Source organism: Natrix helvetica (assembly GCF_964273705.1).
Source record: "Natrix helvetica genome assembly, chromosome: 4".
NCBI classification, from domain to species: domain Eukaryota; kingdom Metazoa; phylum Chordata; class Lepidosauria; order Squamata; family Natricidae; genus Natrix; species Natrix helvetica.
The window spans coordinates 93,111,599-93,128,547 of NC_138550.1; the positions used below are offsets into that span (position 1 = coordinate 93,111,599).

The following is a 16,949-nucleotide window of genomic DNA, read 5'->3' on the forward strand; positions in this document are numbered from 1 at the left end:
CAGGTTATGGTCACTAACTACATTTTCCAATAGTTAATGGTTTATTGTGGGGTTCAATTTTTGACTACATATGCTGCGTGCCTAATTGTATGAAATAATACATCTGTTTACGTTATAGTAAAAGATATTATATGAGCTACATTAAATGGTCAGGATCAGTTACCAATTTCTGGCTGTTGCCAATCAGCTCGCCAGGATGCTGCTTTAGTTCTTCTTTGCAATTCCTAGTTATATTTCAACATTATATATTTCTGCCATGCTAATTTTCGCTTATTTAATCCTTGCACATGTGTGGAAATAGATAATCATAACTTTGAGTTGATACATAATTAATAAAAGTTAATAAATATATATTAGAATCTTGGTTTTTGCACGTGAAATAACCAAATAATAACAGAGAATGCTAACAACTTCCAATTACCAAGTTATTAATATCCTTAGAATCTAATAACATTTCTGAATTTAGAAGAAAAAAAGTATTAATGGTTCTCCTACTTAATAGGAACACAGGCTCCTATTTATGCACCAGCATAAAGATCATGCTTCTGTTCCTCTTCTCCCCATTGGAATAACTTCATCCAGGAATGCCCTTTCCTTATTTTATTTTTCCTTATGTATAACATTATTACCAGTTAATCTGATTTCCCATACACTGCATTATCACAAAAACAAACAAACAAATAAAAAATGGATGGCTAGATTTATACTTTAATTTTTACATGTTATATATCTGAAACAATCCAAAATCAATAGCAAGTATATTACTTATTTAGCTCATTCCAATTTTAGTACTATAGTGTTAATTTAAAATATAGAATTGGGAGAAAATAGTATTCAAAGTTTACTTATATTAGTTACCCATACCTAATTAATTAATTTTAGCAGAAACAATAGCATCGTAGATGCTACTTAATGACATCTATATGAACAGACTTTTAAGGTCAAGTTCTAAACCAGGCAAACTCTATTTCATTGAGAGCCGCATCAGGATTCTGTTTGACCTTGGGGGACTGGGGGTAGGTGTGGCTAGGGTGGGAGTGGCCAGCTCAACATCGCCCATGCCGGGGGCACCTGTGGTGGCCTGAGCTTTCTGCCAGAAAAAAATGGGCTCCCAAGCTCTGTTTTCGGCTGTGACGGCGTCCTGCAACCCTCTGCCAGCAAAAACATAGCTTACAAGGGTCACCCATGGCCTTCCCGAGCTCTGTTTTTGCTGGCAGAGGCACCACCGACCGGTCCTTCGCTGTTTCCGGATCCAGCCCCCAGGCCTTGAGTTTGACACCCCTGTTCTAAACTAACATGAGATTAGTTTTGTGGAACTGAAAGAGCTTTAGAGTTTATTGTTTTTCATACTGATTGAGAAATTATTTCTTTTATTTATTTGATTAAAATTTCATAATTAGTTTTGATATCTCATAGAGATCAGTTATCTAAAGATAAATCAAAAACACCAATTAACTTGAAAAAACTCTAAGCATTTCCTTGGCAAAATATGCATTCCAGAATTTTTTCCCCAATAATTGTAAGATTTATAGCAAAAGATATAATACATTCTATGCAAAGCTGTAATAAACAGGTTCTTGAAATACTTTTTGCAATCATTTTAACTCCTATTTCCAAAACCAAAAACAGCTGGGCTTCGTATATCCTGTGAAGTTTGCTAACAATTTCTGTTCATTTGAAGTTTCATTTATTGGAAAATTGTGCAATTGCGCAGCTAATTTGTTTAGTCAGTTACTATATTTCCATGTTACAATTGTGGTACAATAATTCTCTGATGCTTCACAGCTAAAGCTGCTTTCTATAGGATTCTTTGTAACAGATAGAAATTAGTAGAGATGAGCATTCATACTTCTAAAGGGCTCCATTATGAAATCATAGGTAGTCCTTGAGTTACGACTATAACTGAGCCTGGCAATTATGATCATAAGTCATGATGGTTGTAAAATGGGTCACCCTGTGGTTTGGACCAATTTTGCAACCTTTTTTACAGTGGTGTGTGTGTGTAAAAGCCCCTCCCCCCGGACTGCCAACCCAGAAAGGTTGGGGAACTCTATATTAGAGTGTATAATTTGTCAACAATTTTATGCGTCTTCAGTTGATTTCAATTTCTCATGGCATTCTTATAACCTACTTTTAAAGGCCTATTCAGTTTCAAAAATTGTCACACAACTAAGGGAAGTAGCATCAGGAAACTAAAGTTTAAATTCCCATTGGATGTACAGAAATAGCTATATAATTCATTGGATGTTAACTAAAATGTTCTAATAGAATTATAACAAATTATATAGTCAATTTTTGTAGAAATCCTGAATTCAGTGGAGGAGGGGGAATGTTGTTGTCCAACTGTTAATCTACTGGCATTGAGACAGCACTGCGAGAAGAAAAGAGAATATCATTTGATGGAACCAATATTTATTTTACAAGAAAATGAGTTAACTTTCCCTAAAATGGTCACTGAACATATGCCATCCTATCATGATTAAATCTAATGACTTTATTGAGGTTAGGATTGGATAAGAAATAATTCTTTTACTAAAACATTTCCTTGTACTGTCTTAGCCTGTGTTAAGTTTTTCAGCGCAACTGATAGGTCAGCCATCTTTGTTTTCCATTTATAAGTCAATAAAAATTTTATTCTGAAATACTAAAAATACAGGACAAATATATTGAATTTCACTAATGCAGATAAGTCTTCAAACATTCCAAAAATGATGGATGTATGCATATATACGTACACCATGCTAGAAGTCATCTACCAGTAAGAGACATATGTAGCAATTTTATGTCTGATTTTAATCTGTTGTGAGATTTATAGTTCAAACTAACACTCAGAACTCACTCTAGGCTTTGCGTAAGTAAGGTAGAAATACTGTCAAAACTTGTTCTGGGCTTTGCTTGTTCTTTTGTTTTGCAAGCCTCCTGTGGGTATGCCCAGGCAAAGCAGGGCCAAACTTTGACAGTGCTTACACAAACTGCTTACACTTTGCATGGGCATGCCAGACTAGGGTTGAAAAATACTATTCCTCCAACATACTCAGCTTTAGAGTCATGAGCTATAGCTTGAGAACTTTGGGGTTATGTTTTTACCTCTTTGGGCAAAAAAATATGTTAAGTAATATGTTATCATTTAAAAGTATGGCAAAATAGAAGTAAATGATCTAGATATGTTTGTGAAAGATGCCATGATAGGCAAGTTTAAAAATGCATATTTCATTATTTTGGCACACATGGTATAACTTCCCAACAGGCAAGAATCACTTTTATTTATAAAAGTGGAAACCTCTTTCCTTGGCATTGATCGTTTTTCATTCTTTTTCTTCTGGAAGTAAATTTAACTAGCACTTTGAACTTATGGAAATCTTGTTAAAATAGTAATCGTGCATATGCACAGTAATTATATACCTTGAATCTTAGGAATAGCCTCCAGCCAAATCATTAAGTTCAGAAGAATTTGATCTGTATTCTTCCTGTAAGATTAGACATTCTTGCACTTCTTGATTCACTAAGCAGGTGAAATTAATTCAGGTAAGTGTGCGTAAGAGTTCAGCACACTAAAGGCAGCTATAGTCTCTCTTACTGGAAGAGTTCTCAAGTTAAAAAAAAAATCTAAGAGATCTTCAAGTATAGGGAGTCCATATATAGCATTTGAGCTCTTTCCGCATTACTTCCCATTCAGTAAAACCTCTTGTCCTTCTGCTTCTGTCATTCCTTTTCTTTCCCCTTCATTGACTAAACATGGAACATGCATTAGGACATTCAAGAAGGTTTCTCATTGTTTCTCCACTCCCATTGATAGAAGGAAGTTTAGAAGCACTGATGCAGCGATGCAGAGAACGCTCCAATCCTATAATATGCATGAAAGAATATGACCAATGGACGTGGACACACAACTAATTCCAACAGAGTCAGTATCCAGCTTTCTGCAAGGTAAAGTCAGCCTTGTATCTGCCCCATATCAACCAATCTAGATAGCATGAAACAACCTTGCAAAAGATAATAGACTGATACCTTGTTATGTTACTGATCTCATCCAATAATATTTTTCAGTTGAAGGGAAAATATAATCTCAAAACTATTTTCAAAACATTTAATACATTTAATTTAAAAAGTCTAAATAGACTAATCAATTTTGAAAGTTTCAGAATCAGTTTGTAGAATGGAGATTTGCTGTTTATATAACCATTAAAAATTCCACTTAGTAAAAATTAACTAGAACCTCAGAATTAAAAATTCAACAACTATTTCAGCTATTATTCTGCTGAATATTGTTTTTAACTCTCAAAGTAGTAATTCCTTCAACCCTTCATCATTTGCTTATATTTTTAAACTACTGTAAAACTATATTTAAATATCCATTCTCATTTCTAGAAAATAACAATAAATATACTTCCAAGATCATTTTTATTGCCAGATGATTTAAACAAATGGTGTATTGGAAGTTTGACTACTAATTTATCATAAAATAATAATAAACATCTAACCACTGTCTAGGGTCTAATAATCTTCCTTAGAGTTACTGACAGGTATTATCATGCCATTTAATACTGATCACTTTTTGAACGTGCTTCTTCTAGTGGAATAATGTCTGACCTGTTTCTGCTTTCTAAGTATGTAATTTAATACTTTTATAAAATGCACTTCTCAGCATCATGTATTTATGCTCCTTAATTAGTATTGCATATTTTCCTTCTCTAAATCTTACACACAGAGACTTTTACATACTTTGTACTAAATCTTGGATAACGAATTACAACCAAAATGTTGGTGTTTTAATGTAGGATAACTGATACGTTATATAGATTAAGATTAAAAATCTTCTATAACTGAAAGCTTTTTTCCAGACCCGTTTAACCAATGAAAGTTTTCATTCACTGCCTCCGTTCTAGTTACATAAATATTCCTACCATCTTCCACCCTAAAAATTTTTTATTATTTATTTATTTATTTAGTGATCTTGAAGCAGAATAATCCACCTTTTACTATCTTGAGTCCACTTGATCAAATTCAGAGTATAGTCCTATTGAAGCAACACATATATATCTACTCTTGTGGGAATGGGAACAGGATTATTTAATTAGAGAAGTACAAAATATAGGAAGTTCAAGTAATGATTATTTAAAAATCAGTTACTGCACATCTATTCTTGTGGAAATGGTAACAAAAATATGTAATTAAAAAAATAGGGAAAAAAATATTCTCAATCATCCACACAACAGACCAAGTAGTCCAATAGCTCACTGATGGTGGCTCTTTAGTTCATTGTTGAGTGCAATTATAGCTCTGGGGTAAAAGCTATTCAGAAGACATGTGGTCCTAGTTTTAATTGTTCCGTATCTTCTGCCAGAATGCAACAGTCTAAAAAGATTGTAAACAGGATGGGAAGAGTCTCTGAGAATGTTATGCAACTTCCTCAAACAGCGAGATGCGAAGATGTCATCCAGGGCTGGTAGCAATTACAACACAGTTTGGTATTTTTACTAAAAATTCAGTAGCACTGACTGTTTACAGGCAATGCAAGGCCATGGTATTATTAAGTGGGGCAACAAGAAAGTGCCTGTTATATGAAACTAAATTCATATTGCTAGGCAAAGACAATCCAAAATTTAATTTCACTTGATTTTTCTGTCACTGTGCAAATTAGGAATTACGACTTTTTAAAAACTCTAGCTAATAGCGCTACAATTTTTTTTTTAAAACCCTCAAGGCTTGATACTGATTTATCAGTTAAAATCACAACTCCTAAATGCTATGTAAAGAGAAAGGAATATTGCTTTCTTTTTATTTATTTACTGTTACATAATTCTAGCAAACTTGTAAAGAGGATTAATACTACTACATATATGTTCATGATTACTTCTCTGATATATCTAAATATAAAAAATAAGCGTACAATGTGTATAAAAACAACAATATAAATGTTTTTGCACCCTACAGCATTATTGGATATTCAGATAATGTGATCAAATAGAGTTTTTGGATTAACTAAATTAAATATTGGTTAAAACTAAAATTCTCTCCAGTTGTATATCATGAGATTAATATTGTATATGTCCTTGTGCAATTGCTGTGTCAGCAGTCTTGCATCAAGATGTGACTCCACTTAGCAAAACAGATATTTCCTGACCCTGTTTTGTAATATTTAGAATCTAATTTGTAAATACAGTCTCATCTTTTTCTGTTATGAAACTAGTGAAATCTTCTCCATTCATTAAGTCTATTTCAAGAGACTTTCAAAATACTAGATATCCTTGTCATACTTAATTATGTTTACATTACCTTTATAGATCCTTCTTTATGTATATTCTTATAATTTATTTGAAAACTAATAACATGTATTCTTAGAGATACAGAAATAATTTAGGGAGTTTACTTTAGTTAGCTAATTGTTTTGTTGAGAAAAGTCTTAATCCCCCTTCAGGGCATTCTCTTCAGCCAAGACATTCTCCATTCTTTGATCATTATTATTCTATTTGTAAACAATTGTTTCATTTTGGATTTCTCTTTTTGGAAATTAGAGTTTCTTGGAGAGACTTTTACAGCCATAATGTTTTGGATTGCATTCCCTGGAATAATATTCTATAAAAATACTCATGTCTTTAGATTTGATTCAAAGAATCTATTCTATTGATTTAACCTTTTAAAATGGGGTGGTGTTTTGCCTATTAACCACTTTCAGTACTTGGACCCATTTAAATGCATGCTTATTGAAGTGGAGAAAGACTTGAATTCTGAAGCAAACAAAAATAGACTCCTTGGCAAGATTTTTTTTTTCTTACAATCAACGTCATTTGATATTAAGTTATATAATTAGATTTGAATGGAAGAAGAAATGTCATCGTAATAGAAAATGCAATAAACATAAAGAAGCTCAACACTGCTTTTCCTTTTATTAATAAAACTTGTTTCCAAATCTTTCATGTAGTCTTCTTGTCTTTCAGGATAATTTTATAATTTTTTATTATTGAAAGACAGTGTAATGGGGATCAGTGCTAGTCAACTGAGAAATAGCTAGTTAAAGTCTAGCTGCTTTTAAATTGTATTTTCCTACCATTTATGAGAATAAATACTCTGATGGGGACAGAATCAAATACATGATTATAAAATTACCAATTCAAGAGATAAGCAATCAGATATCCTTCAGAGGGGTTTGGACTTTAACTGTTATTAATATTTTGTCTCATTACATATCCAACATTAGAAATCACTATGTATAATTCACAGCCTACTGTGTTTCCCCGAAAATATGACATGTCCCGAAAATAAGGATTTTTGGGGTGGGCCTAAATATACGCACTTCCCTGAAAATAAGCCCAGTGGACAACCCACCCCTCAACCTGGGCAGAGTGCCACTCATTATCCCAAAGGTGCCTATCTACCCCCCCCCCGCCTCGCTTACATGCCTCCCATGAGAATGTTGGCAAAGGCAGTCTGCACCATGTCCTTGACCTCACAGCCGATGCCACCGGTGCCCACACCAGCACCCACGCAGAAGCGACAACCTGGGTGAGCTCTCCCTGCAAGGCCAGGGCTGCCACCGCTTCCATCCCAGCACTGAGGATGACTTCCTTTGCGGTTTTCAAACCCCAGGTGGAAGCAGAGAAGAGGCTGGTTGGGCCAGCCGCCTCCTGTCAGTCTTCCGGCAGCCGGGGCAGAGAGTCTTCCATCAATGGCCACTCTGGGAGTGCACTTCCATCTCTATGGTTCTGCCCCAGCTCCTGGAAGACACTCTGCTCTGACTCCCGGAAGACTTGGCAGCAGGTGGCTGGTCCAACCAACCTCTTCTCTGCTTCCAGCCTGGGTTTGGAAGCCACAGAGGAAGCCACCTCAGTTCTGGCGGCGGCAGCCCTGGCCCTCCAGGGAGAGCTGGCCCAGGCTGTGGCTTCCACATTGGTTTTGGTGGTGGGTGCGGGGGCATTGGCTGTGAGCTCCTCAAGGAACTGGTGCTCACCAGCTTTGCCCATATCGACGTGAGGAGGACTGAGAGGTGCATGAATGGGGAAACAGGTGCTCACACGGCTTGGCGCCTTTGGGATACTGCTTGGTGAGTGGTGCTCACTGCCCAGCTGGAGCAAGGGGTTGTCTGCTGGGTGGGCACCACGTGGCAAGAGGTGCCAGGTGGCTGCTCTCTTGCGAGCAGGCTCCCGAAGTGCCTGGCGCAGGGACGGGAGGATGCGGGCACAGCCTCAGGAGCAACAGCTGATGAACTGCTATGTTGCACTGTGACAACACAGCAGCCATGAGGTGACCACACTCATGCCTCCTGCACCCCCAAAATAATAAGTTCCCCTCCTCCAAAAATAAGGCCAAGCCCTTATTTCATGGGAAACATGGTATGTCTACAACTTTAATTCCCACAATTTGATGCTAAACTATAGATCTTATGTTTCCTAAGCTGTAAACCAAAAATATGAATGAATGTTTGAATTCATAATGCCATTTTTCTGAAGGAGAAACCTGGGCACCCAATTTTACCATACTGAAATATTGCTCTATTGCTATATGTACTCTCCAGTCTTAGAATAAATTGGGAAATATTTTAATTTCTTAATATTCTAAAATCTGAGTCTTACGTTTTCTTTGTTTGTTTGCTTTTGTTAATGAATTGCAGGTAATATGTGGAATTTAAAGTAGTCTATTCAGATAATCTTTCATTGTTTAAAGATTTAAGGAAACACTTTTTTCTATTCATCTTCTTATTAAAGTCTTCCTAATTCGAGGTATTTTTGAAAATGTCTAGTTTGGACATAAAGATCAAGGAAAGAGGTTTTTTTTTTAAAGTCATAGCTGCCTTTGGGAATCTATACCATCTGATTTAGAGATTATATTGAAAAGCTATCTATATAGAACCAGATTTTTGTTTTTAATATATAGACAACCATAGTTTAGTGAAGTGTATGTACTTCCAGGCAAACAAATGTATTTCTTAGAACAGCAGTAGGATGATTATTTATATATCTGATTGACATTGCAAAAAATAATAATCAGGAACTAGACAAATAAAATGTTTCTGAATTATACCCATTTTCTTTTAATTTTTTTCTGATTCAGAAGGCATATTATATAGTAGCACAAATACATGAAGTAGCTAAAATATCAGAATTTTAATATAAATTGCTTGCAAATCAGATTGAACTTCTGTAAATAGGCAAAAAGTCCTTTTTGCTATAAAGATGTCTTTATATAAAATGTATCAAAATAAAATTAATTAAGTTTATTGTATGGCAATCAGCATAATGAGAAGTTAATCTTATACTTAATCTCATTTTCAGTGGTTTAAACCACTTTCTTTTCTTCAGTTTCAAGTAAGCAAACATGGATTAAGACAAGATAGTTCAGATACCAGAACTTACAGCTATAATTTGTATGGACTGTTTTCTGAGTTCATAACATGCTTGTGAATTGTGTTGATAATGAATTCAATATGTGAAATAATTTTATTACTTGTTAGAGTTTTAAATGTTTCTTCTGTGTTCTTTAATATCACTTGATAGTTTTTGCTTTCCTTCCTACTCACATTCTTTTTAGGAGTTGATTCCACTAATTCTGTGTACAGCTTGCCTTCATCCTGAACCTAAAGAAAGAGATCAACTCCTACACATACTGTTCAACTTGATCAAAAGGCCAGATGATGAGCAAAGGTGTGTGCTTTATATTAGCAGGAGGCTTTCTCTTTCTGACTTTTTTTTTAAAACGCAGATTACTTATCTACTGCAGATTTTCTCTCAATAAGTTTTTAGTCTAGTTAATATTATCACTGTATAAATTGCCAAAGGTAACATAAGCATTTTTCAGCAATGTACTAAGTGGCAACATAATTTTCAGAGCATCAGTATAGACCACGGCTGTCAAACTTACAGCCCGCAGTCTGGATGCGTCACACGCTGGCGACGCCCAGTGTAGCAAAGGGGGGAAGGTCCTGACATGTCACGTGACAACGCCATTACAACACAAATTTGATAGCTCTGGTATAGACTAACAAAAAACTTGTAAATAGGTTTATGACCAATCCTCAAACTTTGAATCATCTCTTGATATAGACTTGGGGTAGTAACATAACAAAAAAAGTCATTGTCAAGTTCTAATCATCAGGCTGTGTCTCATAAGACTGTCCTTAGGAAAATATTTAAAAATCAAATTATCTGAGAAGTTATCTTGGCTTTGCAGCAGAGACTTAGAGCAATCTGCAGATTCTTCAAGCAGAATTTATTTTTTGAAGGGAGATGATGCAGTGCTAATTGAGGAACTGACATCTTTATAAAGCTTAGAAGACTATTTCTACCCCTCTATTGAATGGTAGGTAGTGGGTAGTTACATTTCTTAAAAACATTTTTTAAATTAAATATAGTGTGAGATTGTTTCATAGAGATTCAGTTTCATAGAAAAAAAAATGAAAAATAAATATGTTGCCAATTTTATCACATTTATGGGCTAAAGTTGATATATGGGAGATATTAACTAAATATTCTTTAGTTTCAAACAAATCATCAGTACAATATAGACTAATTCCTCAGATAAACAGTTCTGAGCATTTTGAAGTTTTTACGTATATTAGTAAAAAAATCTACTTTCTTTCTTTCCCTCTTTCCTTTTTTTCAATTTGTAGCTTACATTAAATATATGTTTAATTTTGCACAATATAAATTATCTAGACTTTATTCTACTATAGTATACATTCACATTGTGGATCGTTTGAGCTACAGCATTTTTCTTACAGTGTGTATTTTATTTAATATATTTACTTATGAAAAACCATGACCGCATTTATTTTGTTTTCCAAAATATAAGCAGCAGTTTTATACCGGTCATCCTCATTTAGCTATAAAATTGGGGCCAGTAAGCAAAAAGGTCCCTAAATGAAATCATGATTGTGTTTATGGTATTACTTCAGTTTTGATTTCCAGACCTGAGAAGCTTATAATTACAATGATTGCCATAAAATTACTTTTTCATCACCATGGTAACTGAGCGGTTGTTAAACGAGAGAATCATGATACAAGGACTACCTGTGAAGTCAATTCCATTGTATACAAAAGCAAGATAAAAGTGTGCATTTCCCACAGAAATAAAGAAAAATATGCTTTTTAAAAGATCTTGTCTTTGAAAGTTATTCATGTTATCAATTGTTGACTGGCTGCAAGTAAAAGCCATCTGGTTCAATTATCTTAATTATTCTTTCAGATGGTGCATCTGCTGTTTGTTAAATGTTTGCTGGTTGCACTAGCATGTTTTTTTCATTATAGGCTTGTTTCTTCTTTTTTTTTTTTACTAGGCAAATGATTTTGACTGGGTGTGTAGCATTTGCACAACATGTTGGACCTACACGTGTAGAAGCTGAACTCTTGCCACAGTGCTGGGAGCAGGTATAATTTCTGTTTTGCATTTAATTAACTAAAAAATCATATTTTTCCAGCCATAATAATATGATCAGTGGCATTTTTAAATTTACATACGGTGAAATGTAAATCTGCCGGAACAAATTCAGGCTAACAAAAATAAAGAAGAATTTGAATCAGAATCTGAATAGGTCGTATCGCAAGTCAAACAGTGATCTAGCTTTTCTGTGGAAATCAAAGAAACTTTATGTTCAGTCTATACAATAAATAGAAGATAATTTCATAGTACTGAAACATTATTGTTCACTTTTTAGTATGGGATTTATAAAAAAATATTGTAAGCAAAAATAAAGGAATAAATGCTAACAAATATTAATGAAATAATTGTCTCCCACAGATCAATCACAAATATCCAGAAAGGCGGCTATTAGTAGCAGAGTCTTGTGGAGCATTAGCACCATATCTTCCTGTAAGTGTTTTATGAGCAGTTGTTGATGCTGCTGCTGTTGTTGTTACAGTTATTATTACTACTTTAAACTGAATATACATTGTCAAGAGTTTAAAGCTATGGTCTACAACCAAAATCCAATAAGACTCAAGGAATAGGTTTATAATAGAGTTCATGGTCAAGTCAGGTTCATTTCCTTTTATTTAAAACTTTTTAAATGTTTCATTATTATTATTTTTTAAAGGTTTTTAAACCATCTAATATATTTTTCAAAATCATGCTTTACTTTTAAAGTATCCTTTCCTAAAATCAAAGTTAAAATGTAATATAAACCAAGATGAAGCAGTTTTCCGGAGCTGCAAAAACAAATCGTTAAAAAAAAGTAAAACTCAATAAAGAGTATTGAGTCAGAGGGTTCCTTAAGTGGCATGTTTTTATTCCACCAACCATCTGAAACAACAGAGCAGTGAACATATGATAAGTTTAATAATCATCCTCTTGAAGTCTTAAAAAAAAATTCATTTGCCATTTCCTTTTAGCTAATTTTTTTGCTAAAAGCTGATAGAAATATCTTGCTACTAATTTGCCTTTGCAGTTTTGAATTGTGTATTGCTGGATAATACCAGGTCCCTATTTGTATTTTCAGAAAGAAATTCGTAGTTCATTGGTTCTTTCCATGCTACAGCAGATGCTAATGGAAGATAAAGCAGATTTGGTACGAGAAGCTGTTATCAAAAGTCTTGGTATCATCATGGGATACATTGATGATCCAGACAAATACCAGCAGGTATTGTGCCTGTTTATATGTAAATGAGTACAAGCAAATGAAATATGTTGTTTACAAGGATCCAGGATAAAATATTTTGTACAATTACTTGCCTTGATTACTTAAATTATTCAGAGTCATCAGTATCTAGAATGCTTCTGCGCTTTTTATATGCACAATGCTGCTCATTTTCTTACAAATCATATTTACTCTGTAATTTTACAAATTTAGAACAATTACTTACTTTTTCTTGTTTTGTTGCTTTTCCTTTTAAAACAGAATTATGTATTTTTAATGTTTAAACACAGATTAACATAAAATCCTAAATGAAAACATTTCCTATGAACCTCTATTTTGCTGTAGCAAAGAATCCAGTTGTGAAGGTGGAGTGATCAGTTTTCTTACTTCTGCTTTTTATTTATTCTTCTGTTTTTCTATTTGGAAAGGTCACAGCATAGAGTTGCAGAATCGCAATAGAATTATAACTAAGCCTTCTAAAATGTACATATAATTCTGCTGGTATTTTGTGGTGTATCTAAACTAAATAAAACTTCTACACGTATTTTTCCTTCCTTTGCCAGGGATTTGAACTGTTGCTCTCAGCATTGGGTGATCCCTCAGAACGAGTGGTTAGTGCAACTCATCAAGTGTTCTTACCAGCCTATGCTGCTTGGACTACAGAATTAGGAAATTTACAGTTGCATCTTATACCTACATTGCTTAGTAAAATTGAAAAACTACTCAAGGTAAATATGTAAAATATATTAAAAGTCAGATATTTTTTATCATTTGTGAAAAACAAGACGTAATATAAACCAAATAGCTTTGGTGCCTTTTACTTCAAGGCACAGATGTATTGATATATTTGGTTGTGGACAGGACCATTATCCATATTTCTTATTATTCTACTAAACATTTTTCTTAAGACCTTTGAGTTGCCTATTTTAGTTTGTATCATAATTTGTGATGTATGTAAAAATAGTGGAAATATAAATACAGGTGGTCCTCAACTTATGATAATAACTGAGCCCAACATTTCTGTTACTAAGCAGGATAAGTGAGCTTTTACCCATTTCATTACCTTTCTTGCCATAGTTGTTAGTGAATCACTGCAATTGTGAAGTTAGTAACATGGCTAATAGAATTTGGCTTCATTGACTTTGCTTGTCATTAGGTCACAAAAGGGGATCACATGATCCTGGGACACGGCAACTGTGATAAATGCATACCGTTGCCAAGCATCCAAATGTTGATGACATGACCATGAAGTTGTTGCAACATTTATAAGTGTGAAAAACGAGCATGTCACTTTGACACACTTGCAACAGCTTTCCATGAAGGAAATTGTTGGTAGGTAAGAATGGTCATTCTCTGGGCGCTGCAGGAGAGTCCAAGCATGGGTTAAATTCAGTCTATCTGCCCAAGGACTGAATTGATTTTCCTAGACATGCCTCCTTCCTCATTGAGGTCCAGTTTAAAAAGAAGGAGCGATCCAGTCTAGGACGTCTAGACGTACAAAGGTGACTTTTAAAAGCCTGCCGAATCCTAGATACCGTCGAAGACCCCTGAGTGGGGTTGGCATCTCATTTTCATGATGACTTGAGGAATTAGATGGAGGGGTGGGAAGACATAAAGTAGACCCGAGGGCCAGCTGCACCTCAGGGCATCGGTCCCTTCCACCTAGGGAGAGTGGTAATGTGAGTAGAGGTAACTAGGTTGCACCCATTGGCGCTTAACCACATTCATAAATAGCTCCGGAAACAGGACCTGAGCTGTAGCGTTTTCCTTAAAGAGACCCTCCCTGGGATCCTGAGAAGTGGAGGGCACTAATGTCCCTTGAGGTGGGGAACCCAACTGAGTGGAGGCTCTAGCCTTATGAAAAATGGACTTGAAGAGAGAAGGCTTAAAGAGACCTGCAAAGGCAAGCTTATCAGGGGGAAGGTCCTTATCCTCCGATAGGTTCAGATCCCCCGTGGCCTCCTCCTCCAAAATGGAGTCCTTCGTTGCTATGGAGGTACCCGGAGACTAGGGGGCTGGGAAGCGGTCCCTATTCTGAGGACCCTGAGGTGGATGGGATTGAGGCGGTCTGTCCGAGCAAGATTCCTTATAGCGAATCCCTTCAGCAATGCCCTGAACTATGGCTTGGGCAATTACTTCCTTCATCTCTGCTGATAAGGCCGGGCCCTGATCCCTTCATGGGTCTGGCTCTAGATGGTGCAAGCCGGCCCCTGCCTCTAGAAGGCCCAGTTCCTCTGTCTCGGGAATGGCACAGTCAAAGGGCTCCATTTCCCCCCTCGTGGAGGAAACGGGGATCCAGGTAGCCCAAGGAGGCATCTGGAGAAAGATCTTGCAACCCTTCATCTACCAATGAAGGCAATGGGTTCCTCTTCAGTGGAAGGTGTTTAATTTCCCCAGACATCTCAGGGGAGGCGCAGGCCTTTAGTTCAGGGGATTTAGATTGCCTTTGAGCTCTTTCAAAGGTCTTTTCCAATGCCTTTTGCCTCCTAGCAGCCTCCCTATCTGAACTCTTGGTCCACTTCGAACCACTTCCCTTTGGCACCCTTTCTGCCCTGCCCCTCTTAGGTAGGGATTGAGGCCTACTCCCCTTTGAGGATGGTCCTGCCAGCTCCTCCTCAGCCACTAAACCTCCATTGGATATCTTGTCTGGTGATAACGAGTCTTAGCAGAAGCAGCCATGCAACTGTGACTGAAGGTGGTGAGAGGTGGCTCTGGAAGAGTAGAAAGACACTGGCGAGAGCCAGCAAGCTCCACAGCACCCGCAGATCTGCTCCCTGAGCTGGAGTATTACCTGGGTGGCCAACGACTCCAAAGCTACCTTCCGGATGTTGCTGGGAGAGGCAGACCTTGCCGGCACCCCGGACAAAGGCCGAATGCTCCCTGGTGGCGATCTGCTGCTGCAAAAGGTGGCACGGCAAAGTTCTGAGGCAAAAAGCGTGCGAAGCCTTGCTTCAAAATGGCCGCCGTGTTCGTCAGGACAAGGAGGGAGCTGTCGGATGCGACTGGAGCCTCTGCAAGACATCCGGCACTCTCAAGGTCCTCCGACAGCTGGGGGGAAGAAAGGAAGCAGCCTGCCTTCCCCGTGCTCACCGGCAGCCACCAGACAAGCACCCCTTTAATCTTGTTCACTGCAGGCGAGCAGCCGCAGCTCCATATAGCCTTTCCAGCCAAATGCAAACTGCAAAAAACCAGGATGTTTCCTATTTCTATCTAAACTAAATTCAAACTACTAAACAAAAATAATAAATCCTGCTAACTGGTTGAAGAGTCCCAGTCTATCTGCTCAAGAACTGAGGAGCTCCCCCAAAAACGTCCTTAACGGGTTTGACTGAGTTTTTAAACTGGACCTCAATGAGGAAGGAGGCGTGTCTAGGAAAAATCAACTCAGTCCTTGGGCAGATAGACTGAATTTAACCCATAGTTTGACTCTCCAAGAAGCGTACAGGATAATCTGTTATTCTTTAAGATTCTGTTCTTTTGGCAAAGGGGAAGTTGAAAACTGCTGCTGCTTTCGTGTTGGAAACACTGAGGCACTTCCAGAATAAAAGAATTTGCTGGTGACATCACCATTGCCCAGAGGATGCCCGGTTTGGGGCTCCTTTCATGATCCTGTTAATTTGCCCACCAAAGTGGTACCTATCTATCTACTTGTGGTTACTCACTTTAAAACTGTTAGGTCAGCAGCAACTGGAGTGAATTAAAAGGAGATCACTTTGCCATATAGCAGCACTTGGGTCTTGAATACATGCTTGCCAACCCAGCATCCTAACTACATGACTCACCATACTCCATAGCATTCAGATCTCAAATGTGGGCTTGCGTGATTGTCAACCAAGCGTCCTAACTATGTGGCAGTTGAAAATATGATCCTTATATTGTTGTACTGCCCATTTTATAAAAACATACAGCTACATTTTAGATTTCCCCTGATGATTAAATTACCAGGTCATTCTGTTTATTTTTTGTACAGTTGTTAGCAAATCAATATGGTTGAATTTCTTCGAATGTAGTCAAAATTTCATGTATTGTTTGTAGAACCTATTTTGGTTTTACAAACAATGCAATCATATTGATTATGTTTATCTTCTTTTATTTTGTTACTTTTCATTTTTACCATCTTTAAGTGGAGTTCTGGTTATTAATCATAATAAAGATCTGACTGATCAACTGACTATCTATCTATCTATCTATATATATATATATATCTATATATATAGATAGATATTCGTAGATTTTCATTTTTTCGAAAGCTGGCACCTTCGGCTTCGTGCTTGTGCAAGCAAAGCGTGATCGGAGCTGCCGTCTCTATAAATATTGGTGGGGGTGTGTAGAGTGCTGGCTTTGTTGCTGTAAGCGGGTTGGTTGGCTGTATTGTTACATCTTG

At 36.6% G+C, this 16,949-nt stretch overlaps 1 protein-coding gene across 4 annotated transcripts in view; it reads left to right on the forward strand.

Annotated features, from left to right (window-relative positions):
- RELCH (RAB11 binding and LisH domain, coiled-coil and HEAT repeat containing) overlaps nucleotides 1–16,949 on the forward strand; it is a 74,679-nt gene that overhangs the window by 28,593 nt on the left and 29,137 nt on the right. For all 4 annotated transcript variants that reach the window (XR_014175206.1, XM_081950918.1, XM_081950917.1 and 1 more), the window contains exons 11-15: nucleotides 9,526–9,638; nucleotides 11,270–11,360; nucleotides 11,731–11,802; nucleotides 12,428–12,568; nucleotides 13,129–13,293. Coding sequence is in view for 3 of the 4 variants with exons in the window: in XM_081950918.1 (XP_081807044.1) it covers nucleotides 9,526–9,638; nucleotides 11,270–11,360; nucleotides 11,731–11,802; nucleotides 12,428–12,568; nucleotides 13,129–13,293 (582 nt within the window). In the remaining variant the exon portion in view is untranslated. The remainder of the gene's footprint in view (nucleotides 1–9,525; nucleotides 9,639–11,269; nucleotides 11,361–11,730; nucleotides 11,803–12,427; nucleotides 12,569–13,128; nucleotides 13,294–16,949) is intronic.